The sequence below is a fragment of the Barbus barbus genome (genome assembly GCF_936440315.1).
Source record: "Barbus barbus genome assembly, chromosome: 10".
Taxonomy (NCBI): domain Eukaryota; kingdom Metazoa; phylum Chordata; class Actinopteri; order Cypriniformes; family Cyprinidae; genus Barbus; species Barbus barbus.
In genome coordinates, this window is record NC_136738.1 from 21,935,860 (window position 1) to 21,960,925 (window position 25,066).

Genomic DNA, 25,066 nt, shown 5'->3' on the forward strand with positions numbered 1-25,066 from the left:
GCCCAGATCTGAACACATGCACCAGGCAAAAAAGGGCAGCAGAGGGGGGATGGGTGACTCTGGAAGCCATATGCCTCTTTCTCACATTTGACTCTGTGCATTTATATGTGTATGTGTGAGGAGGGGAGGGGTGTGTTGCAGGAAATAGCGGACCAGCTGACTTTGTTCACAAACAGAGGACAGAAATAAGAGGTTTTAATGGAATCTAATACATCTCATCAGCCATGATCAATAATATTCTAAAACATAATCGGTCTGAGGATGATTTGTGGATCCTGAAGAATTGCAATGATTTCATTTTATATTAAAGATTTTTTTCTCATCAAACTTGGTATTGAACTATACATTTATTTTACTGATTATATTACAAATGTCTTTTCGAATCATATGCTCAGACTAGGGGGATCTATTTCTATTGATGTGCCTATTAGAGTGAAATACTATTTACAGATATTTTACGAGAAGTTTGGCAATACATTAAACACCCCTGTCCCCTATCTTTTATGAGAAATATCTTTCTATGAGAAATGAGAAATATCTTTGCCAAATCAGCCTCTTCAAGGCCGTATCAAGTAATCACACAATCTTGTATTTCACAACAAATCATTACTTACTGGATTTAAAATTTTTGTTTTGTTTTATTTTGTTTTTGCTGGAAAATATAAGGATTGATCCTTGAAAGATCATGGGTTGATGTATACTCAAAGAATACTTTCTTATGTACTACATCCTTAAAAAAAAACTTCCAAAAGGGTTTTTTGCAGCGATGCCATAGAAGAATCATTATTGGTTCCCCAAAAAGAATCTTGCAGGAAACAGTTAAAAGAGCCCTTTTTTTTTTGTCTGAAGAATCTTTTTGAAATCTGAAGAAACTTTTTTCACTATATAGAACCTTTTGGGTCCATGAATGTTAAAGGTTCCTCATGGAACCAATAATAATAATAAAAATAAAACATTTACGTGTATGGCCCATCAATGCTTAAATCATAATTGTGACTTCTGCAGAGCTTAAATTTTGTTAAAATTATAGACTTATCATGTAAGACAAACAAAGTTAACAGCTGGTGGCAAAGTAAAAAAAAAGTAGTTTACAGTTTACAGGTAGTTTACAAAACAACATGGATATGATTTTTTTCAACCGTCGTTTTTAAATTAAAACTTATTTTCATGTACAAAGGAGACTATATTTTAATATCACGTGACAATTTTCTTTTAAATGGACAGCGTTTTAATTATCTTTATAGCGTTTCTTTGTGGTAGTTTAATATCCCTGTTTTATTACGGATCATTATGCATAGTATTTCTCAAATATGTCTCTCAATTAGGTCATACATAATGTATGAGAATTAAAAAAGCTAGGCTTCGCGATACTCCTGTCATCCAAAACGTCACCCCATTAAAAAGAGATTTTCTTAAAATATCACTACTAAACCCTTAATCCAGCTCAAATGTCCAGATTAGTAGCTGAAACTTTTACAAACAATTGCACCGCTTTAACACAGGCGTACTGCCAAACACTTGCGTCTAGCTCTAGCCTCAGGCGCGCCTTTCAATCTGCTCGAGAGAGAACTCGCTGAGTGGAAGGAGAGAGAACAGAGGGGGTGGGAAGGAGGTGTGACTGTCGTGGATAAGTGCATAAAGTGAATGATTTGTAAGAGGGAGCGAGAGAGCAAGAGAGCGAGGGAGGGAGACTTTAAAGGGAGCCAGCGGAATGTTATCTCTCAAATCATCAGAAGCACGAGGACAAGCACGCGTGGCTGTAAGGATGGCTGGAGCAATGTTGTCCTAATCCACGGGAAACAGAAAGGACAGCCCGAGACGACACTTTCGTATCTAATCGATCTCATCCGAGGACGCGTGTCCATTGTTATCCACACACGGGTCAGAGGGCAACACATCTCAGAGCGTGCGTTACCGGTCCTGGTATTTATATCCATTTTGTAATTCTGCTTGCGGAAATTTCATGATATAACACAAATCTTCGTTGCCGGCTGCGTGGAATTAGTGGCGAGGAAAGTATTACAGAGAAATGCTGATGCTGAAATAAATATTCAGAAAGCACAATGGACAGATGAGCATGAATCACTGACTGAAAACAGACTTGACAAAAGGGATTTGAGGGAATAAATTGATTCTTATCCAATTCATCATTAACAGAGGTGAGTTTCAAATCAATTTCATAAAATGTTGATTATACTTTTCACTCATCTTGTTGTAAATGCCGCTATATTGAATTATTAGCTAAAGCAACAGTCTATAAAAAGCAGCTCTTGCAAAACAGTTATGCAGAATGATACTAAAAACGTTCACCTTTTTATGATAACAACATATTAGGTTGCATCCGTCACAATAATTTCGATCTTCTATTGGCTAATTCAAGTGGTTAAACAAGTGCAAAGAACTAATCGCTGCAGGTTGTCACCTTGACACCGCTTTGATTTTTTTTAAATTTAAAACAGCAATTAAATTTCCAATTGAAATGGGTAGAAATTTTACAATGTTCAGTTGCATCGCTCAAATAAAAGTAACCTGAACAGTATAATATACCAAAATAAAAACAAAACACACATTAAACACATCAACCGTCTTATACCCTTTTTTTTCTTTTAAATGTTCCTTGTGATTGAATGCATGACTTCAGATTCACGCACCCTTGTGTCATCTGGACCTATAGGCTTTGTATTTGCATTTGCGACAGATGGTCAGCTATGACTTTGGTTTTGTGACAATAATTGATTTCCATTAACTTTTGCATGGAACCGGTGAATATTTATAATCATCTACTGATGGTAATGTGTTCTGAGTGAGCTAAATTGCAAAAATGCACACTGACAACCATTCGCAAACATTTAGTAGCTACTGAACCGTTTTAAAGTAACAGAAAGCAATAGCCTAGAGTGTTACATTTAAAACGGAGGTAAAAGTCTAGACATTCTATCATTTGTTAGTTAATTATTCTTTGTTGTTTATTTCACTTACTGCACTGAATGCATTATGATATGTACAGATTTATATTTATATTTATAAAAACAAATCCTTTGTGTCTTATTCACCAGGGCAGTTAACAATCGGTGCACCGCTGAAGCCTTGATCAAACGGATCTGAAAATGATGCTGAGTCCCGATCAGACGGATCCTGACCTCATCTGGACACAGGCGGACACGGAATGTCTGAACGTTATGAAGGTGGAGTGTGTGGCTCACGAGCCCTTAGAGGCCGAGGATGGCAAGACTCGCGCACTCGTGCCAGCCGCGCTCACCAGAGAGGAGAAAAGACGGCGGAGGCGCGCGACTGCCAAATACCGTTCTGCGCATGCCACGCGCGAGCGCATCAGAGTGGAAGCGTTCAACGTAGCGTTCGCTGAGCTGAGAAAGCTGCTACCAACACTTCCACCCGACAAGAAGCTGTCCAAGATAGAAATACTTCGCCTAGCTATCTGTTACATTTCTTATCTTAACCACGTTTTGGACGTTTAAACGAACATTTACCAGTACCTTAAAACAAAACGCTACTAGTGTGCATAAAGAATACTTTTATAGACATTGAGAAGTGGCATATTCCAGCTTTCACACAAATAGCCTATTTAAAAAAAAAAGAAAAAAAAAGAGGCTATGTTTTGTTGTCTGTCCCCATTAATTACGAAAAAGGAAATCGGAACAAAGGAATGGGCGAGGGGGGGGTGTTCTTTTATTTAGCTATAAATCATTAGCTAACGAAAATTTTACATAGGCTATCGCAATAAGGGAAACTTGTTGTTTTTGATTGCTACTGTAGTTTAGGATAGCTTTTCAAAGATTAGCTATCCTGGGGTACGTTTCCCAAAAGCAACTATGGTCGCAAGTTATGTTGTTACCAATAGAGTTCAAAAAATTACCACCATAGTTAGCTAACGATGCTTTTGGGAAACGCACCCCAGTTCAACATCCCGCATCATGAGCACATTTGTGGCAATAATTTGTTGTGGAGAGATTTGACTTGGGTTGGATCTTAATAGGCTACATCACATAAACGAAACAACTATTTATCTTTCGCAACATTGCTGATTTTATAGGCTACCAACCGTGTGGAGAAATGTATGGCTACTTCTCTGTGCTGGAACAAATCGTAACCTTGTTAGCTGTTAATTTATATTTCATTGTTTATTTATTTATCAAGTAAATTAAGTTATGTGAGTGTCCTTAAAATAGCATATCTAAAGTGTTTACTTATATATGTAAATATTTAATGTTTTATTATTCCTATTTTAGACTGATGTCGCAGAGTTTGGGTTTACTGTTGCTTATCACTTGCACTTTTCATTGGCAGTTTTCTTTGGAGTAGGAGGGCCTTCTCTGTGTGTGCACTACAGTTATTAATATAATGGTGTTGCTGTTAATGTCCTGTCCTATTATAACGAGAAGCACTTCCCATCGGATAGGATCTATTGCTGTATTGTTTATTTTGTTTACAAAGTGCTCATAGATAGCGATTTGGGTACCTGATGACTTGGGGTGGTTTAAAAGTACAATTACACTCATTTAAATACATCAGAATCAATGTCAGATGAATAATTTGGTCATAGACATAAAAAGCGTGTTGCCTGCCTTCCAAGTCTACAAGCTACCCATAGACGCTCTCTCTGCTGCGACCAAAAATTATCTCAAACTAGTTTATTTTTCTTTTAGAACCTATTTATAGAGATTATTTGTTTACGTGATTCTTGTGAACCTTTTGGAAATTTTATAGTGAACAAATTATCTCACATCTGCCTCATATCCAAAGATCACCCTGTTAATTCAGGGTTTTGTCCGTCATTTTGTAGTGGAATAGCCAGTACACTGGTTTGTATCGCAGTTTTTCATAACTATTTTAGAATACATAGTAAAAATATGAATTAAACGCTGATTCGTCTGTTGTAGTTTTTGTATAAAACAACATGAAATTAAAGATATTGTGCCAATACGATGTTCTCTGTTTCACGCACGTCATTTCAGACAAATAAACTATAGGCTCACATTATGAAATTCACTGTCGTAAAATATTATTTACCTATTAAAAAGCCATGAAAAAGACCTTTTCATCCTGTCACACAACACATGCACAGTCCGCTCTGCTCACGGCCCAAAGGCGACTTTCTCCCTAGAGAGGAGACAGGTGCTTGTCCAGACGGGCCAAGGCAACCAAATTACGACCCGTCTGCTGCGTCCCGTGGGAAAGAGCAAGAGAGCATGTGCGCGTTTGTGTAGGCTATAGGCCAGTCTTGGTCATATTTCTCAACTTTGTTTCCCTCAATCACAAAATAAACTGTTAGTTTGTGGGAATTTGTTTAGAAGAGATGATACATATAACGTGTAGGTCTAACATAACACATGCCAGAAGTTACATGTATTCACCCAGACAAACAGGCTGATCAGTTTGTGTTTTCATGCTGAACGTGAACAGGCCTCGTTAGTGGATTATGTAATGAATGACCCTCAGCCCCGCTGTAATGCCATATGTCTGGTGTATGTCACGGAGAAGGGTCGAATATTAGCCGTAAACTCAGGTAGCCAGATTAGACGTTGACCCTTCATGCAAAGAGCCAAACTGTCGTCTCTACAAGTGTCTTAGAAAATATTAACGAAACAAAAAGAGCAAAGATAGCCTATTTTATCAAACACGTAGGCCTAGTATTAGCCTATATTTTCTCCATTTGTAGGCCTAAGAGTCTGAAGAAATCTATCTATCTATCTATCTATCTATCTATCTATCTATCTATCTATCTATCTATCTATCTATCTATCTATCTATCTATCTATCTATCTATCTATCTATCTATCTATCTATCTATCTATCTATCTATCTATCTATCAGTTTGGTTAAATTATTTGTGGCCAGATGGAAACGGAAGGATGAGAGACAGACGACATTAAGGGTGTTTATAAAGAAAAGACTAGAAAAAACTGCTTAGAGGGGAAAACGAGAGTCAGTCTGTTCTCATTAACTCGCGCATAGAAAGTGTCACACTCAGAACAATGCGACCCGGCTGCGCGCGCACTCCCGGACCATCTGTGCACGCGTCAGATATACAATGATCAGATTTTCATCACACAATGACACACTGACATAGTCAGCGCATGCATTTGTTGATGCATGCATTGAAGATTACTGATTTGTAACCTTACTTCGGATATTTGCACAGGACCAAACACACAGGCTACCAGGGTTTTGTAAGAGCTTTAGAAGAAAAAATAAATAGATTTTCAAACACACTGTAGGCCAACTGTGATTATAAAAGGTATTTGGTAAAATGTATGAACGCTACTGCATTTGAGAGCCTTTTTAAATATATATATATATATATATATATATATATATATATATATATATATATATATATATTATGTTTAGTATTCACGGAGTGAATTCACACAGTTGTATTTTCACGACTGACACAATATATTTTTTATTTATAAAATAATATAACTTTGCCATTGACACCAATCAAAAATAGTTTGGGTGTCACTTAGAACAAAAGTATTTATTGAAAAAATAAGGACAACAATAAAATAATTTAAAAATCACACTTTTAGTGTTGAGTGCACATTAAACAAATCAATCACAAATCAGAATCAGAATCAGAATTAGCTTTATTGCCAGGTATGTTTGCACATACGAGGAATTTGTTTTAGTGATAGTAGCTCCACAGTGCGACAGAATGACAGCAACAGGACAGGACACAGATAGTAAAAAAAAAAAAATTAAAAATTAAATTGAAAAAAATAAAAATAAAATAAATAATGTACAAATATACAAAAATGGACAATATGCCAAATAGCACAAACACAATATACAAAATAGACAATTCAGTATGTACAGGTATAGGTGCAAATTTGAAATGTAATAAGTATGTGTGCAGAGCCAGCGCCAGGTCATCTCCATCGGGGGGGGGGGGGGGGGGGGGGGGGGGTTGTGGATGGGGTTCATTTAAATCTCTAGGGGGGGCACAAATCACCCCACTGCGCAAAGACACGTCCAAACGACGTCTTTTGTACGTCATTTTTGAACGTCCAATTTTGGTCCCCTGAAGGTGACGCCAGATGACGTCTTTTTTCCAACGTCTACCGAACGTCCAATATTGACGTCCACAGGACCTCTGTATAAGGGCTAAATGTAGGCCAAATGTGGTCGTTGTGGACGTCTTTTCTACATCAAACTAAAACTCATTTTAGATATAAATTTATACTGCTTATATGCTCTGTACATAGGCCTAACTGTAGTCCCATTTCAGAAGGTGGCATACTGTTCAAGTTCATTTTCCTATAGCTTCATTTGATGGTCTCAGCAGCACATGATAAATGGAAAAGCATACAAAGGTGTAGTGCATTTCCAATTCAATCCTGCTGCTGAGCCAAACGAAGCTACAGGAAAAAGGTCCTTCACCTTCTGGAAACATGGGACTACAGTTATAAACAGGTTTACAAATAAATCACAACTCAATTACCACTCACTTATTTCCATCTTTATTGTTTTTAACTGGCACAAACGTCACTAATAAGCTTTTGACTAGTTACATTTCCTGCCAACTACCATTAAAATCAAGGAAAATAATTTAATGGCTTGCATACATCAATTAAATGTTGTGCATCGTAACGTAAAAACTTTTTAACCTAAAACTTTGTAAAATCAACACAGGTGGTACAAAAAATAAAATAAAAATAAAAGTTTCACAGCCCACCTTGCGTAAAGTGTTTAACCAAATGTGTTTTGTGGTAAAATTTAACCATATGTACAATGTACAAAAGATTCTCCACAATGGATAATCAGTCCTGAGTGACTGCTGCGTGTCCTCCACCTCCACTTCTTTGCGGTGCATGCTTCAGATGCTCTGAAGCAGTCATCCTTATGAAGTCCTCTGTTCCAGTGTCATCAAATTTCATGACTGCATCTGCACAAGTAGAAAAAGACAAATGATTATAAATATCCAAAGGCAATCTGCAGTCATACACCAAGTCCCCATATTTGTAAGCAAAAACGTGTTTACTATGCATCCACTACCAATACTGGATTAATACAAAACCACCTCACCAAATGTTAAAATTGCCATGGTAGACAGTTAGCAGTGAATTTTAAATGTAAACTGGGAAGGAAATGTTTTGTCCAATCAAGTCATTATTCAGACTGGCAGGAGCTAATTATCTTTCCTTGGTCAACATGAAATATGGCCTTACCGTTTATAAACCTGTGTCTTCTCCAAAGATTTCTCGCCCTTTTTCCCCTTCATATTAAATTGCGCCATCAGGGCATTAGTGAAGAGCCTAAAGAAAAATAATTACATTTATAAATCAACAAATGATATATGTAGGAATAACATTACGCATCACATAAACCCTTTATGTCCCTCATTTTAACCCTCTACAAGAAATCTTGTCAAGAACAGCTGGTCTATAAGCTGACGATGCATTGTGTTGTGAACTTGAGTATTTTTAATTGAAAAATGCAAAAAAAAAAAATTATTGTCACCGTCATTGTGTATATACCAAGTATTGAGGTCTCTGTGTTAATTTGGGTAATAATTTTATTCAGTGGACATATTTGAAAAAGATGACAAGCTGTCTACTTGCTTACACTTACTGTTTGCAAGTGAACCACATGTTTTATTTGCCAATGCTACGTTAAGTCAATTTTATAGTGACTGAGTGAAATGTAGCAGTGCAGTAAGATGATTTAAAATAAGTTAAAATGTTATTGTGGTTCAACTCAATTAATTATATTTTTAATATAAATGAGTTTAAATGTTAAGTTAACACAACTTGAAATTACTTAGTAGATTATATCATATTGCATGTTTTAAGTAAATAATGTTGAGTGAACTCAAATATTTAAGTTCATATAACAAAACTTATCTTTGTTGTTTTACTTAAAATAAACAAGTTGGGTTTACGTTAAAAGTATAATGCAAAAATGGTGCATATATGTTTTTAGTAAATCGAACACATCCTTTTACCAGTGTAGGGTCTCTGATTCTGTGATGCGGAAAACACAGACGGAATTGCAGTAGCTATATGGCAAATATTAGATTCAGTCATTTTTAAAACGGCCCGCGAGTACCCCCCTGGCGCCGGCCCTGTATGTGTGTAAAATAAAAAATAAAATCTCAGGTTGTAATTGGCCTATGAATAATTTGGCCATAGACATTGTGTAAGACAATGTTGCAATTGTAATGTCTCCTGACTCTCTTTTTATATTCATACGTGTCCAAATAACTTTAGGCGAGTACAAGCAATCATAGATAAATATCATTCTATACGTGGTACTGTGCACCTAAAGCACTGCATTTTGTTTGTCTAACACACCTGATTCAGATCATCAGGTCATTAACAGAGAACTCCAGGAACTGAACTGAATGGATCAGAAAACAGGCTACTAGAGATACACAAGTAATGCAGTAACGTAGTCAGTAGTTCAAACCACAGGATTAAAAAAAAAAAAAAAAACACTTTGTTTGAGGTGCTCACTAGTGCCACTTAGTGGACAAATCCAGTGTCACTTCATTTATCTGATAGGTCTGTAAAATAATGATAGCAAATGAAGATACATCACATATTATTATTATTATTATTATTATTATTATTAAGCTCGTTATCAGATTATGATTTATTTATAAAATCATTAAAATAATAATTAAAATAATAATTATTAAACATATATTCAAGATTTCAAGATTCAAGATTTTTATTTGTCACATACACAATTATACAGAGTATAACCAGCAGTGCAATGTAGGGTAGATGTGGGTGAAACTCACAGAGAAATATGAACTTTTATTTGTCATCAAACAACTACAGTGCTTTTGTTTCAAATTGCTTTATAGAAGTTCAAGTCTAGCTTCCAACAGTGAAATAATGTATAAAAAACTTTGCTGCCCCCTATTGGTCAATAATGAGAAGTAATAGGCTAGGTTTTTATCTTCTTATTGTAAAGAGTTCACTTTCTCTTCAGTGTAGGGTAAAAGTTAAGAAAAGCAAAAAATTGTAAAGAAGTAATTAAGATAGTACACTACTTCTGGGTCATAAATTAAATAAGCAAAAGTGTTCCTTTTGAAAAGGTACGTACAACTTTTGGACATTTTTTTTCTGAGAGTGTAAAAAAGAATGTCATTTTCTAAGACCTTTTACATGAACAACACAAAATATTGCAAGGACTGATTTAAAAGGCTGTATCTTTCTGACCGGGAAATAGAAAGTGACTACATTAAGCTGTATCAATCAAAAGGCAAATACAATTATGAAATTTTTATATATCACTCTAAAACAGGGATCCTCAAATCTGGCCAACGAGATCCACTTTTCTGCAGAGTTTAGCTCTAACCCTAATCAAACACATGTGAGCATGCTAATCAGTCTTCAGGATCAAAGTCACAGGTAGGTGAGTTTGATCAGGGTTGGAGCTAAACTCTGCAGTGCATTGGCCTTCCAGGGCAAGATTTGAGGAACCCTATTCTAAAAGGTTCTCAGAATTAAAAGTCAACCTGTCAGTCCTCACATATTAGTAGTAATTTAGCAAACACAGTTATCAAAGCTAACACTATTACACAGACACAGGCCTAATAGGCAATGCACAATACTAAAGTAGGTTAATATGTGTATTTGCAGAGTGCAGACATATTCTTATATTAATGTATAGCTTATATTTTATAATTTTGTGATTATTCGTTGAGATTTATGGACCATCAGTCCAAACAACATTATTTTGGTGACCATTGTGAGTGAACACTGAAGAAAAGCTTTAAGAGGCATGAGCAGTCGAGAGAATATGTGGGGGATGGAGCTATATTTAATGGCAGCAAGCTCTCTCTGCATCTCTCACGCTTCATCAGTTTTATGGAGTATGATAGCTGGATGCAATCATGAAGTCGGTAAAAACTGTAGGCAGGGAGATGTCAAAAAAACAGAGAGAAAGAGAAAAAGACAAAAGATGTGGACATAAGATTTGACCTGATTAATATACATAACCGATGGTGTGCTATTACTGTGCGTTGATCTGAATATAGGCCGCAAACCAACAATTGTGAATTTGCCATTGCTTTTATTTTTAACAAGCAAACAATTAATATAGAATAGGCTAACTTAAATCTTTGACACAACTGCCAGTTACTTCGTTCATTTTGTTACGCAGACAAAAGTAGATCCAAACGAAGCCAAGCAGAATAATCAAATTCAACCACATGCCTCAGAGCAACACACAATAGTTCCTAAACGAATCACTGTTTTTGAACGAGTCAGTTCAGTGCACAATCCACTGACTCACTCAAAATGAAGGTCACTTGATGTGTTTCTAAATCAGGACGTGTGTTTGAATGAAGGACTTGAATGAATAACTCAATTCCTCACTCTTAAAGGGATAGTTCACCCAAAAATGAAAATTCTGTCATTAATTAGTTACCCTCATGTGGTTCCAAACCTGTAAGAGAACCGTTCATCTTCAAAACACAAATTAAGATTTTTTTTTATGAATTCCGAGAGCTTTCTGACCCTCCCATAGACAGCAAGGATCCTAACACCATCAAGGCACAGAAGCGTAGTAAGGAAATTGTTAAAATAATCCATATGACATCAATGGTTCGACCATAATTTTTGAAGCTACGAGAAGCTACGTCTTTGAACCTTTATCACTGTACGAAAAAAAAATCCCTATAATGCATAAATGAGTTAGCAACTAGAGATTCAGATTCAAATAGCTTTATTTGCATGGTGAAATTACATTTCCAACGTGTTAATAACACTATAGGCTACGTACAAACATTTACACACACACACACACACACACACACACACACACACACACACACACACACGTCTAATTAGAGGCGATAACTCCCCCTAGCGTAGCACATGAGTCTCAGTCGGTCCCTCCACCTCCTCTGCCAAAGTGCATCTCCTGTGTGCTCCGCCTGTAAAGGATACTACTGCCGTCAGATTGGCCGCAATGCCTGATAGTGGGTAAATTTGGTTACAGTATTGATCATCAGATCCTTTTATCGCGGATGTTGGCGTAGCCGCTGGGTAAGTTTCCTCTGTACCTATTGTCTATTCTTTTGTGCTCACTGCATTGATGTAAATACAAGTGAACACCTTTTGGCACTGGAAGACACTGGGATGTTAAAGTTCTCACGCCCAGCTGCTGTCTGTAAAATGAAAGATTAAAGTCATTGCAGCTCATAGAGTATTGATTATAGTCCTAATGACAGGGTTACAACGAAAATCATTATTTATTCTTCCTGACGAGACGCTAAAGATTAAGCCGTTATAGACTAGGCTATATAATACAATAATATTGTAATACAAATAACACAACGTTTAGATAGCCTACTACATTTTCTGTAATATTTCCTTTAACACTAGGCTACTAAAAAAAAAATATATATATTTTTTAATGTGCAATGGGATGACTCCTTATGATCATTAATCTCGTGTCTTGTGACACCGAGTCGCCTTCAGAAATGCTGCTGGGTGGATCACGCGTTTATTTATTTGCTGATGTGTTTATCGGATGTATTAGAGGCAGCGATGCCCGTCTTTAAAGCACATTGTTGGCATTCCATTGACTTGGGTGGTGTTTCCGTGCCTAGATGTCCGATTCGCAATAGAATCATTATTTTGAGCCGGTTCGTTTGAATGATTCAGTTCTCGAAGCAGTAGAGCAAAGGAATTCACTGACAGATCATTTCATAAAGAAGGAACTAAATTTAGCTTTACAACTGGGTAAGGTAATACAAAAATATATTTGATCAATGAAGTGACCATTGCAAAACATATATTAGTCCATATTCATATAATCTTACTACATTTTAGCATGTTTTAAATTTTAAAGAAAAAAGGGCTATTATAGAATATATTATTATAAAATATAATATCAACAGATAAATGACACCTTTCTCCTCTGTTTTATTTTATTTTTATACGAGTAGGCTACACTTTTTTACAGTTTCTTTTTATTATTTTAATGTTTATAATATTTTATTTTCTAATATGTTATTAAAACTAGGCTACTATCAAAGTTTGGCTACAAAAAAATTACTAGCTAACAAAAACAGCCTTATGTATATAATTTGTTGGGAAACATAATAATATAAACAACATTTAACCAAATATGTATTTATCTACAAAAAAAGCGCTAGGGCTTCCAGTTATGAAACGAATTGGTGAATCGCCTTTCAAAATGACCATTGAGTTGAGAGATCCGAACGAACCGATTCTTTAGAATGAATCGGTCTTCCCAAAGCTATCATTTACGCCCATGAGCTACACGCGATTTATGACCTCTTGCGGTACCCGTTTCTTTGCTCACAGACTGCTCTTTGGCTGAGGGGGTTGGTTTCACATTATTGCAAAAAGAAACGGATATGTTCAATGTCAAAGCGAATTTTTTTTTTTTTTTTGAATACGTGGTCCGCAACGAACGGCTTGCAGGAATGACAGATAATTGTGCGTTTTCACATTGCGTTGGATTTGATGCATTATGAGGTTAAATGGATGCTTATGTTTAATTTGAATCCTTATGACTAATTGTCTTTCTTTTGTTTATATATAATCATGACAAAAAAGGGGTGGGGTGACCATAATCTTGATTATCTTTAAAAAGGCTATTTAGGGGTCAGCAGTCAGGATTAATCTTTCTCCTCTTTTCCATACACATATGCATGCGCTTATCCTAATGATGATTTCTGGCTCACCTTCTTTACTTCAACACTTTCTTCTCTGACTCTTCTGTAATAGGATATGCAAGTGTGTTTAAGGTTAGTGTATAGTCGCATAGAACATCTCTTCAAAATTAAGGTGAGGTGAATTAATATTATTGGACATACAGTACACTTACAGTGTGTGAGTGCCTTAACTTGCTGTTAAGGACCATATTTTACAATAATATGTTCCTTCTGTTGGCTTGTATAAAATGAGTGAGTTTATGTCCATCACACTGTTCACATGGACTTTCTTGTGCTTCTTGGTTTCTTTAGGAAACTACTGCCAGCTAATATAGGCCAAGTTGCCATGCTTTTCAGGGGAGACTGAACTGTGACAACTAAAAAAATACTTAAAATTGAGTTAGAATTGTGTTAGTAACACATTAGCAAACAGGTATTGTGCACCTCCGCTGTTGTTGTATGCTGTATGGTTTTGACTGATAAACAGTGGAAGCGTGTGTTTCTCCTCACTAGAAATATGTAATGAGGCAGTCTTTCTTGTAAAGCAGATATTTTATGTCTTTTGCACATCAGAAAACAACCGACTTGCAAACGCTGGCTTTTAATCTGTCAGTACAACTCTTGCATTTTATATCTGACAGCACATGAATTATGCATTGGCCTATCTAAAAGTTTTACACTCTCATGCACTAAAATAACACAAAACTTTATCTCAAGAACACTGCGAAGGAACAAGGCTCCCACATTGTTATTTGGGCACCTGTAATGTATTTATAAACTGTCTTTCTATTGCGACACACACATTCAACACACTCTATGCTTGTCTTGACAATGGGATCATTTCTTATGTTTAATAATTAATTTTTCAGTTTTATTTTTGCTTAAATTTTTACAACCACATATCGTTTAAAAAAACATTCCAAGGAAGAACACGAAAAGGCACAGAGCCTGAAAACACTGGAAGTGGTGAGACATTCAGAAACTATAATACACACTTTTTGTTTTAATTTCATAGTATCTTATACTGTCTATCACAACATATGTTGACTTTTCAACACTTAGTATTTTATTTTAGTAACACTAGTATCCCTTGCCTTCTAGCAAAGGCTTCCTCAAGCAGCATCTAGGGAAGGGAGTGTTAACAACCCTTATTACAGTTAAACTGCTGGGAGGCCTTGCTGTAAAATGTGTCAGTAGAGTTCATGTGTTGGCCCTAGCTTCAATCACTATGTTAACCACATAAGCTTGTGGTGTTTTTATTGTGAGATGAAGAGATGTAGAGCTATGGGAAAAATGATGGGCGTCAGTGGCCTTTCAGGCAGTTATATGAACAGTTTTATGGTATATACCGTTTATCACTATGAATGGCCGTTACAAGCTTCAGACTGTTTTGGTGGCAGCAATCTGGGCAATGCACAAAATATGTGTATTTGCATGTGTTTTTCAAGATCTAGACGTGATAAGCACAGTGTTTCTATATACAAAGTAATACTGGATTGCAGGTCAAGACTAACAATATAATCATCCAAATACCCAAAATACTTCAGTAGTGCCGTGAAGCTGAGGTTGCACGCGTGAGATCTGCATGTTTAACAAGCACGTGAATGAAGCTCTTTACGAATGAAAGCCTGTCTAGTAAATGAGGACTACAGTACAATTTTTTTTTTTTTTTACAGCGTTTGTGATGCTTTTGACTACTCTTCCTGTTCCTGGGTGTGTGTATGGTGGTTTTTCCACATCTGCTCCTTAGAGATGGACTGCACTCCACTGTACAGCTGGAGAAAGAGAGAGAGTTCAGGATAGTGTTCTGTTTGGGGCTGGATTGTCCTGGCTAAATATAGAGCTGCCAATGTTTCTGACACAATTATTTAATTGCCATCAGGCCTCAACACCCAGATTAAAGAGAGCGAGGCTCTGTAATGCAATTTTTCTGTTGCGCTATTGTAACTTTCTGTCATTCTCTCTTTCTCTGTCCATTTTGCAATAATACACACACACACACACACACACACAAACAAACATGCTGTTTACATATTCATGATTCGAAAAACTTCTTTGGAAATGCTGTAGTAGTCTTGGAGAAGAGCCAGGGTGCATTGAAGGCACAGCAAGTTGTGAAGTTGATAATTGTGTACTATTTATCTTGGAGTTTTTGCATTTTTACTTGATATAAATAAATAGAATATCAGGAAATTATTAAGAAAAGCAAGAAATGGTATTAGGATATATTACAGGCTACAATCGAACCTGTGCCACCCATATGAGCACTATATCTGCAGTTATTTGGAATATTTTTTGAACAGTACAGTACTAAATTTAAGATTACCTTAGCAATAACATTAGTACATATTTATATATAAATAATGAATGTATATATAAAAGGCAGAACAGAATATGTATACAATTTTCAATGACATAAAAAGGACATGAAAACATCATTTATACATATTCTTACATTAATACCTATTTTACAATTTTATTATAGAGAGATTATAAAATAATGAATTTTACATGATGTATATGTTTTTTTTTTTACAATTTTACTATTGCATGTAATGTATATTAAATATAATTTATAAAATCTCTGTTTACTCACACACACACACACACATCTTACTGTTTTTAAAATATGACCCTTCATGATCTGTTTATGTGTGTATGCTATATGTGTATAACAGTATGGTTGCTCATTCTGAAAACTCCAGTTTTCCCTTCATCACTTCTGTTCCTTTCACTCTCACTGACCCTCACCCCTCTGCTCTCGTTCTTTCTGCTCTCTGATTCTGTCTTTCTGCCTGTCTTGTATTCTTGTTTAGTAGGTGAAGAAATATTATTGTTCTGCTTTTGATCATCCATGACTGCCTCAAGGGCAAGGCATATGTGAAAGTCTTGCGTGTGCATGTGTGTTTCTACATGAGTGTATATGATATGCATTACTCAGCGCTTTGAACACATGTTAAAGGCTTCGTTGGCTGAGTGGGCCTCTCTGTCAAATGATGTGTGTGTTCATGTGTGTTAGCTTTGTAGGTGTAATGGCTGTGAAAATCTGAGTTTTGATGGCTAAATGTAAAAGCCTCCAGGGACTCTCCTGCTCCAGTTAGCACTACATTCTTACTATATGCTCTAATAGCAACTGTCCATCAGCTCACGTTAAAATAAGCCACTGTTTCCTGTTACTGACTTCCTTTCTTCAGCGGAACGCACAAGGGTAATTTAAAATTTTTTCCAAGAAAATTATAGTTAATGTGGAGCTTTCAAAAGACACAAAAGTATTTTCAAAAGTATTGCAGATGTGACGCATACGCTTTCAAGTCTTCTGAAGCCAATGTGTGACAAAAAGGCCGAAATTTAAGGTCAGCAGTTATTAAAGGAAACTTCTACATTTATTGCAGCATTCACGTCAAACACTATGCTGATTTGAAAAGTAGCTGTTCAGGCCATGAAATTCTTTTGAATGAAATGGCGAAGAGACTGTGTCCATCTGTAATTATCCCCATAGTTTAGAAATAGAATGCAGTCTGTCTGAGACTGTAAGCCGGGACCCAGATCTACAACAAATGTATAATTTGAGATTGGGTCCAGATAGAAGATATTTCGAAGAATGTTTCAACTGTATGTTTTTGTACATACAGTGAAAGTCATTGGAATCCAAAACAATATAAATCCCTGTTGGCTTTCATTGTATGAAGAGAAAAAACACTTTTCAAAATATGTATGTGTTCCATCCGTCAGAGAGGTTTGGAACAATAGGCCTATGAGTAAATGATGCCAGAATTTTGAATTTGGTGAAATTAACAAAAAAGCACGGAGATTTTATTTTCACAAATCAATTTGCAGTTTTTCTGTGTGCTTATTTCTCATAAATACTATGGTGAACACGGATATATAATACACACACTATCTAAAATAAAAGTGATAAATGTTTATGTATTTTTGAATATTCATAAAAAATAGATTTTTACATGTCTGCTGTTCGTTTTTCACTCAGAACTCTGAAAACTGATTAAAGTCAACAGAGCAAGCCTGGTAAGATTAGACAACTATTCACTCTGAATTGGGAATTTGTGTATCGCAATAAGAGAATGAATTTTGTAAACAGATTTCAGTTTTCAACCGCTTCTAGACAGTTCATCTAGACAGATCACATATCAAAGTCTTCAAAAACTTGCATTCCTGCTTAAACAAAAGAGATTTATTTGGCCTGTGCTGCCCTGTGAAATTTGCAGCAACCACTAAATTGTCTCCAGAAAAGTAATGGATTGACACACAGTGCCAAAACCGAGATAAGAAGAGTGAAATCTGTCTGATGTTATTAAACGCTTGGCTGTAATTGCTATCGTCTCCTTTATGACATGGTATAATAACATAAAAATACTAAGCCCCCGGCATCCCTAACATGATACACTTTCTGTGAGCGCATATGAGTGTACATGGAGTAACTTTATAGGAATTCTTTGTGTGTGTGTGTGTGTGTGTTTTCAGGGCACTATGAGGTAACCCCAGAGGAATGCTATGTGTGCTTGTCCAGGTCAGATTTCTCCCATTGATAAGAGAAATGAAGACTTGAAAGTGGTCAGTGCTATCTTGGCAAACTCACAAACCACACACTGATCAAGAACATACAGGTATTTACCAGTATTCTTAGATAAACCAGCAATTAAGACAATCGTCCCATTCTAACAAGTTCAAAACGTGTTTTTTTTTTCCATTACAGAATGTTTAGTATCATTCTTGTGATTTCAAAAGAATGGTTTGAATACCTACATAAGATGTACTGATGTTGATGAATCATTATTTTTCATAAGTTTCTATGAGAAGTCTTAAAGTATACAGATATTTGCAGCTACAGTGAATATTTGCTGTCAGAGGGAATAAATGCAGAGAATTTTAGCTTGAGCAATTTATGTGTTATATGTAATTTCTGTGTCCGAATCACAAAAGTAAAGACTTTTCAAATGAGTTTTAAAAACTCTGTCTGCCATTGATCGAACAAACAGAAATGCAATTGAATGAATTAATTAATTGAGGCACCCAAGCCTTCTGTGAATGTGGCAGGGAATGAGAGACCGAAAGTATATTGCAGAATATAATTCCATCATGGTTTAATGCGAGTGACTTGTGATGGAATAAATTTGCCCATGCTGTGATCTAATTTTTAGACCTGCAAATCCTCTTATAGGTGTGTATTTGTGAGTGTGCTTTGTGAGTGTGTTGATGTGTTGGTTGCTTGTTTTGAGATGGCAGGTGGCACTAGAGCGTGAGTGCACTCCAAATTAGTAATTTATGAGCGGACAAATCAATGCACAAGGTCTGTGCTGGAAGTCTCAGTATAAAGCCTTGATACTCACTGCTTGCTAGCCTCATATGACTCTTTGTGACAGTTCAAACACTTTTTTTCTCCATACATTTTATGTTATTGTCCAGTGCATATGAGTCACATCACTTTGATATGCCCTATTCTGGGTGCTAAATAACCAACCAATCAGAATACCTCTTTGGTCCTGCAATCTGCCATGTCATTCAAGTTTTAACAGCTAAGAAAACTAGCTAGCAAGCTTAGTCTAAATGTGTTTGAATGCTGTGGGAAAGTGCATATGTGATTTCAAAGATCAAATTTAAAGTGACACCATGAAACTGAGCAGTCAGAATTCTCTGAAGGTGAAGATCTGGGGGCCAAAAAAGCTAAGAAAAATAGGTTCCACAACAGCTCAAGTGAGAGGGCTCTGTGGGCATAGTAATGAAAAGGAATAGCTGAGAACTAACGAATACAGTTGATATCCTAAGCATCATCCCTCTTTAATAAATTATCACCAGCAGATATATTCCAACTAGGAAGGAGGAAGCAGAAGGCAAGCGAAATACATTTATTACTTTAGCTTCTGTACTGGCTAGAGTTGAGTAGTCCTGAAACAGATGCATCTTGATCTTGCCAGCAGAGGTGCTTTACAGTGCTTTAGGCATTGCTGCAGTGAACTCTTGATGCTGTTCCTGCATTTGTTGTCAGCATATTGGAGAAAAGCTGTGTACATTTACATTTATGCATTTGGTAGATGCTTTATCCAAAGCAGCTTACATTGCATATTCAAGGTACACATTTTATCAGTTCTTGCTTTCCCTGGGAATTGAACACGTGACCTCTTTTCTGGACTGCTGCACTTTATTGCCGTTATTTTTTACTAACTGACATAAGATAGCCCCAACCTTCTTAAAAGGTTTTTGTGTTTGTGCTCTGAATTAAATTATTGTATTTGATGTATTTATGGTATAAGGAGTTTGTTAAAAAATCTTTCTTTCTCTCTCTTTAGGTTAATGTTTGATAACAGAAAGCCCCTAGAAACGATCCTGTCATCTTGCGCAGCTTCATGTATGTCCTGAGCATCGTCAGCACTTTAACTGTCTCCGCATTCCTCCCTCCACTGTGTTAAACCAGTCACAGCACGGACAGTATTACAATGGACACAGATTCCATCCACTCTGGTTATTCCCACCACTCCAACAGGTCACGGGGGTCAAACAAACAGAGGTAAAGGGCTGAACTGCCTGTGCATGTGCATGTGCATACATGTACTGTACAGCACACCATATTCTCCTTCTCCCTCTAATGTATCTCTCCTGAGGATTTTCCCAAATTTCCTCACATTTATTCATGCAGAAAATTAATATTGTCATTGTGAAAAGATTTTGCATTTATTTAGAGCTTCAAGTGTAACAAAATTGAATGATTTTTTTCTGTGAAATGATTCTGTTGCTCATTAGTGACGGGACATGTTTAATTACTTTCAGATTTAATTATTGAGAATTTGTCTCTGATGATTCTAAATTGTTACTTTAAAACGGTAATCAGAGTCATTAAAGAAATGTTTTTGTTTAAAGGTTCACTCAGTATTTTTTCTTCATTAAAAATTACATACTCAAATGAGATGAAGACTCTATTTGTGCAATTCTAGACTAAACAAAATCAGGCCTGTTGAACTTAATGTTAATGTCTTTTTTTTTCTGTATTGTTTTAAGTTTGCTTTTTTATGACTACATGACCAATATTGCATTTGTTGTCAACATGCTTTTTCATCTCTATTTCATCTTCTACTCCTATACCTTCTATCTTTGCTTGTGCTTGTATGACACTTTTCACTCATGCTCACAAATTTGGGCTGGATTTTCAGCTGATCTGAGCCAGAGATTTTCTACATATTCTCCAACATCTCCTTGCCAGTACTTACTGATATACACTTTAATGCTATTAGACTGTGTTGACCCACCCACTGTAATTAGGAAGTTATTTACTGAGCTCCACTATTGTTTGGTTTCCTATAAAATCTCCAGTGAAAGGCCCAAACAGGCCTGAGGAATTCCAGCATGAAAGCAGAGAATGTTTGTGTCTTCACCGAGAAAGCCACAAATGAATGTCCTCTTTCTGTTCAGCTGTTAAACTTCCTGCCACTTTTTACTTCTTTATCCCTATTTCTTTCCATTTATATTCTTTTCCAGTAACTATTTTTTGGATGAATCAGTGCATGTATCCAATCCTATCATCTCCATATCTTACCATAATTGTGTCTGTTCAGTACTTCGTCTAGTTAAAGCTAAACTTGTCTCTAAAAGATGTGCTAATGAAAGTTAAAACAATGATAATTAAAATATTTACTTACTAACTTTCACACACCACCTCTTTCTGTCTGTATCTACAATTGTAGCGTACTCTCATCTAGCCAGTTTCACTTGGATCAGTGGGCAGGCTCAGCTATTTCTTTCTTCCAATATTCAAACGAAGCTGAGCACCACAGTTTACATCAACACACATTTATAATGTCTGGGTGGGGACGGACACCTCAATGTTTCACCATGGGCTATCATACTGCCTCTCCCATTCAGCATCAACACCCAGTTTATATAACTTCTAATTACAATCCCATGCTTCCTGCAGGGTATTTAGAATACTGAAATACACACAGGGTTGAATAGATCTGCACTGCTGGGAAAAGCGGCTTTATTGTTTTATTCATTGATTGCATTTTTACAAAATCTCTTCGGGAATTCAGTGCCAAGACTTTTAGCACTGTTAAAAGCAAAGAAAATATGTGTTCTAAAGGCCATTTAGATATTTTTAGAAAGTGATAAAAGAAAGAAGAATTAGAGAATATGGTGTGGTGCAGCAGTTGAAGATGTGGTTGAGGTTTGAACCCACTTCAGCAGGACAAAAAACATCCTTGGGTTAGAGGGTCTGAAGCTATAATAAATAAGTAAAATATTTGTGCTAGAAAAATTCAGGAAAAGTTTTCGTTATTTATTTATTTATTTTTAGTAAAAAATATGTTGTTAAAATTAAATGAATTTTAATGAATATTATTATATTGATGAATATTATTATATTGATTCTTACTATATTAATTGTCTATCTACAAATTTGAACCTTTGTTGTTGGAGCAGCTGTTAGGTTTAGTCCCTGTGGCTCAGCTGTAGACACGTTATATAATATAACACAATTCCAGAGTAGCCAGCGTTCCCACTCTGCCCAGACTGTCCAGGATTAGAGTAAAGCAACCGAGGCTTAACATATGAGGACTTGCTGTAGAAGAAGAAAAGGGATTATTTTAAAAACATAAGGGTAGTATTCAAATTGGGATTGATCAAAACATGTACCTTCATAACATCATAAACTGTCAACTAGTCTCTAAATGTAACAGTTAGAGGTCAGTGTAAGTAATCTTCTAATCTTCATAATGCATTCTCTCTCGTCGTGCTCACCGATCTAACATGATCACAGAGTTACTTTAGAAAACCATAGTAGAGTGGTTTTCAGCTGGTGGGTCTAAAGAGGTCTCACATCTGTTCTGACAGGGTCATGGACTGCATAGAAAAAATAATGCTTGCTAGTACTTACTAAATGCACATGAAATATATATATATATATATATATATATATGACAAAGACATATGCAACATTTCTCATTTTCATTAAATGTTTTAAGTTTTACTTCATTTAATGAAGATGAACTAAAACTTAAGACTAAAAATTACATAGGCATATTTAAAAATGACAAAAGCACAACAATATTACAAATTAAAATGAAAGCAGAAAATGTTTTAAAAATGTCTAAATCAAAATATTGACAAAAACTATAATAGTACATCAATACAAGTAACCCAACACTGATTGTGATTTATTTTTTTATTAATATATATTTTTACAATAATTTCAAATATCAGTTTTTGTGTCATATAGTTTTGTGATGCAGTTTGTTTTTTGCAGTGAATAATTGGCTAAACCAGGTGAAAACCACTGGTATACTCAAAACTGGAAATTCTGTCATCAATAACTCAGCCTCATGTTGTTCCAATTACTCAGTGCGAGATGTCTGATGCTGTTTGATAGTATGTGTGTTTGAGCGTGTGTGTGCAGTAGTGCTGTATTTGTTTGTTTATCTGTTTTGTTTTGTTCTAAGGCTTGCCAGGCATTAACTATGATGACTAAAAAGACTGAGCGAGCGAGAGAGAAGAGAGAGAGAGAAAACGCTGTGTTTGGATTAGGGTTGTCACAGCTCACTGCATCTAACCCAGTTTGCAGCAGATGCTCCAGCTAGGGCATGTGTGAGACAGTGCTATAGGAAGCCAGTCAGCGAGAGGATGAGGAGGGAGAATGATGATGGTGGTTATCCTGTCATTAGTCTGAGTGTGTTTCCCCGCTCCCATCACCATGGCGACAGCGTTTCCCTCACCTCCGTCACTGTGTGTCTTTCTCTCGTGCAGTGAACGCAGCAGCAAGGATCGGCACAAATCACACAGCCGAGACAGCAGCAGCCGCTCGGACAAAAATGTCACCATCAGTGCATCGTCAGCTCAGCCACAGCAGCCGGATCAGGGCTCCGCCCCCACAGACGCCCAGGTGAGTCAGACACTGAATCGATTTGAGGGCCATTGATGTAGATTCACTAATTCACCAGGGGAACTGAACCTGTGAGTTGCTTGAATAAAACACCTTCTCGGAAACCACTCTGTTCAGACTGATGAGGATTAGAGTAAAGCAACAGAGGGGCTGGGGGCTGGGAGCTGGGGACTGTGACGATCGGCTGTTAAAGGAAAAATGAAATGGTCATGTTGGAATTAATGGTTTAATATTAAAAACATTTTATCAAATCAAAGCATGCAGTTTTTTTACATGTAAACCAGTCTCCAGATGTAACGTTATTATTATAATCAATAATATATATATATATATATATATATATATATATATATATATAATATATATAATAGTTTCTGCCTTTACTCTCCTCTTCAGCTGGTGAAATTCATGTTCAATCAGATTTAAATCTGGAGATTGACTTGGGCAATCTAAGACTTTCCATTTCTTTGCCCTTATAAATTCTTGACTGAACTGGCAGGGTGTTTTGGGTCATTGTCCTGATGCAATATGAAGCATTTCCCAATTAACCTGGTGGCATTTTCATGAATATTGGTAGGCAAGATGGTTTTGTACCCTTCCAAATTCATTCTGCTACTGAATCAGTAAAGTGGAGAGGGCCTGCTCCAGAGGCAGCCATGCATGCCCATGCATGACACCACCTCCAGCATGCTTTACAGATGCGGCTGTATGCTTGGGATCATTTGCAGTTCCCTTTTATTCTCCACACTTTTGCTTTCCCATCACTTAGATAAAGGTTCATCTTTGCCTCATTGGTCCATAAACACAGTTCCAAAACTCTTCTGGCTCACCTTTGTGCTTTTTTGCAAACTGTAATCTTGCCTTTCTATTTTTGGTGCTGGTCAGAGGTTTGCATCTTGCTGTGTAGCATCTGTAATTCTGTGTCAAAGTCTCCTGAGGACAGTAGATTGTCAGAGCATCACCCCAGCTTTCTGGAAGTCGTTGGTGATTTTACAGACATGTCTTTTAGGATTCATTTTCACAGCTTTTATGATTTGTCTGTCATCAACTACTGTTGTTTTCTCAGCCGATCAGGTAGTTGTTGGTTGGTCGCTGGTGGTTTCCAAACTCTTGATTTCTCCATGCCCTTTGTTTTTGCTAGAGCTCTAATTGACTTCCTCTTTTCTTTTAGCATCCATATTGCTTACTTTTCCCTCAAAGTCAGCTCCCTCATCTTCATCCTGGTTTGCGTGTGTCGTCATCGAATGTAAGATTCAGAATACAGAAGTAATGGATATAACTGATACGACACATTCCCTGCTTTTAATATCTGAAGAATTAATGCAACAGGACACAGCTGATCACTTAGAAAGACCTGTGAGGCAACTGTTCCAATACTTATGCTCACATCAGATAGGGGGATGAAACTATAAATGTGCTGAACTTCTTAGCTGGTAAAACATCTATGTGTTGAATCACCCAATAATAAAATGTGACATTCTGTAGTTTTGTCTCATACTCATCTTTTAATCATATTTGAA

The 25,066-nt window shown here is 36.4% G+C and overlaps 2 protein-coding genes across 2 annotated transcripts in view; both read left to right on the forward strand.

Moving 5' to 3' along the window:
- Positions 1 to 3,107: 3,107 nt before the first annotated feature.
- Positions 3,108 to 3,476, forward strand: nhlh2 (nescient helix loop helix 2; the record flags this gene model as incomplete). The annotated part of the gene is made up of 1 exon (XM_079427008.1): positions 3,108 to 3,476. One exon carries the CDS (start codon positions 3,108 to 3,110, stop codon positions 3,474 to 3,476), a length of 369 nt encoding a protein of 122 aa, XP_079283134.1.
- An 8,384-nt stretch (positions 3,477 to 11,860) lies between these two features.
- Positions 11,861 to 25,066, forward strand: part of LOC306875691 (vang-like protein 1) — a 30,641-nt gene continuing 17,435 nt past the window's right edge. Inside the window, exons 1-4 of the mRNA XM_079426371.1 lie at positions 11,861 to 12,023; positions 18,146 to 18,288; positions 19,969 to 20,186; positions 23,411 to 23,546. Of these exons, the coding sequence (XP_079282497.1) occupies positions 20,116 to 20,186; positions 23,411 to 23,546 (207 nt within the window). The 5' untranslated portion in view covers positions 11,861 to 12,023; positions 18,146 to 18,288; positions 19,969 to 20,115. The remainder of the gene's footprint in view (positions 12,024 to 18,145; positions 18,289 to 19,968; positions 20,187 to 23,410; positions 23,547 to 25,066) is intronic.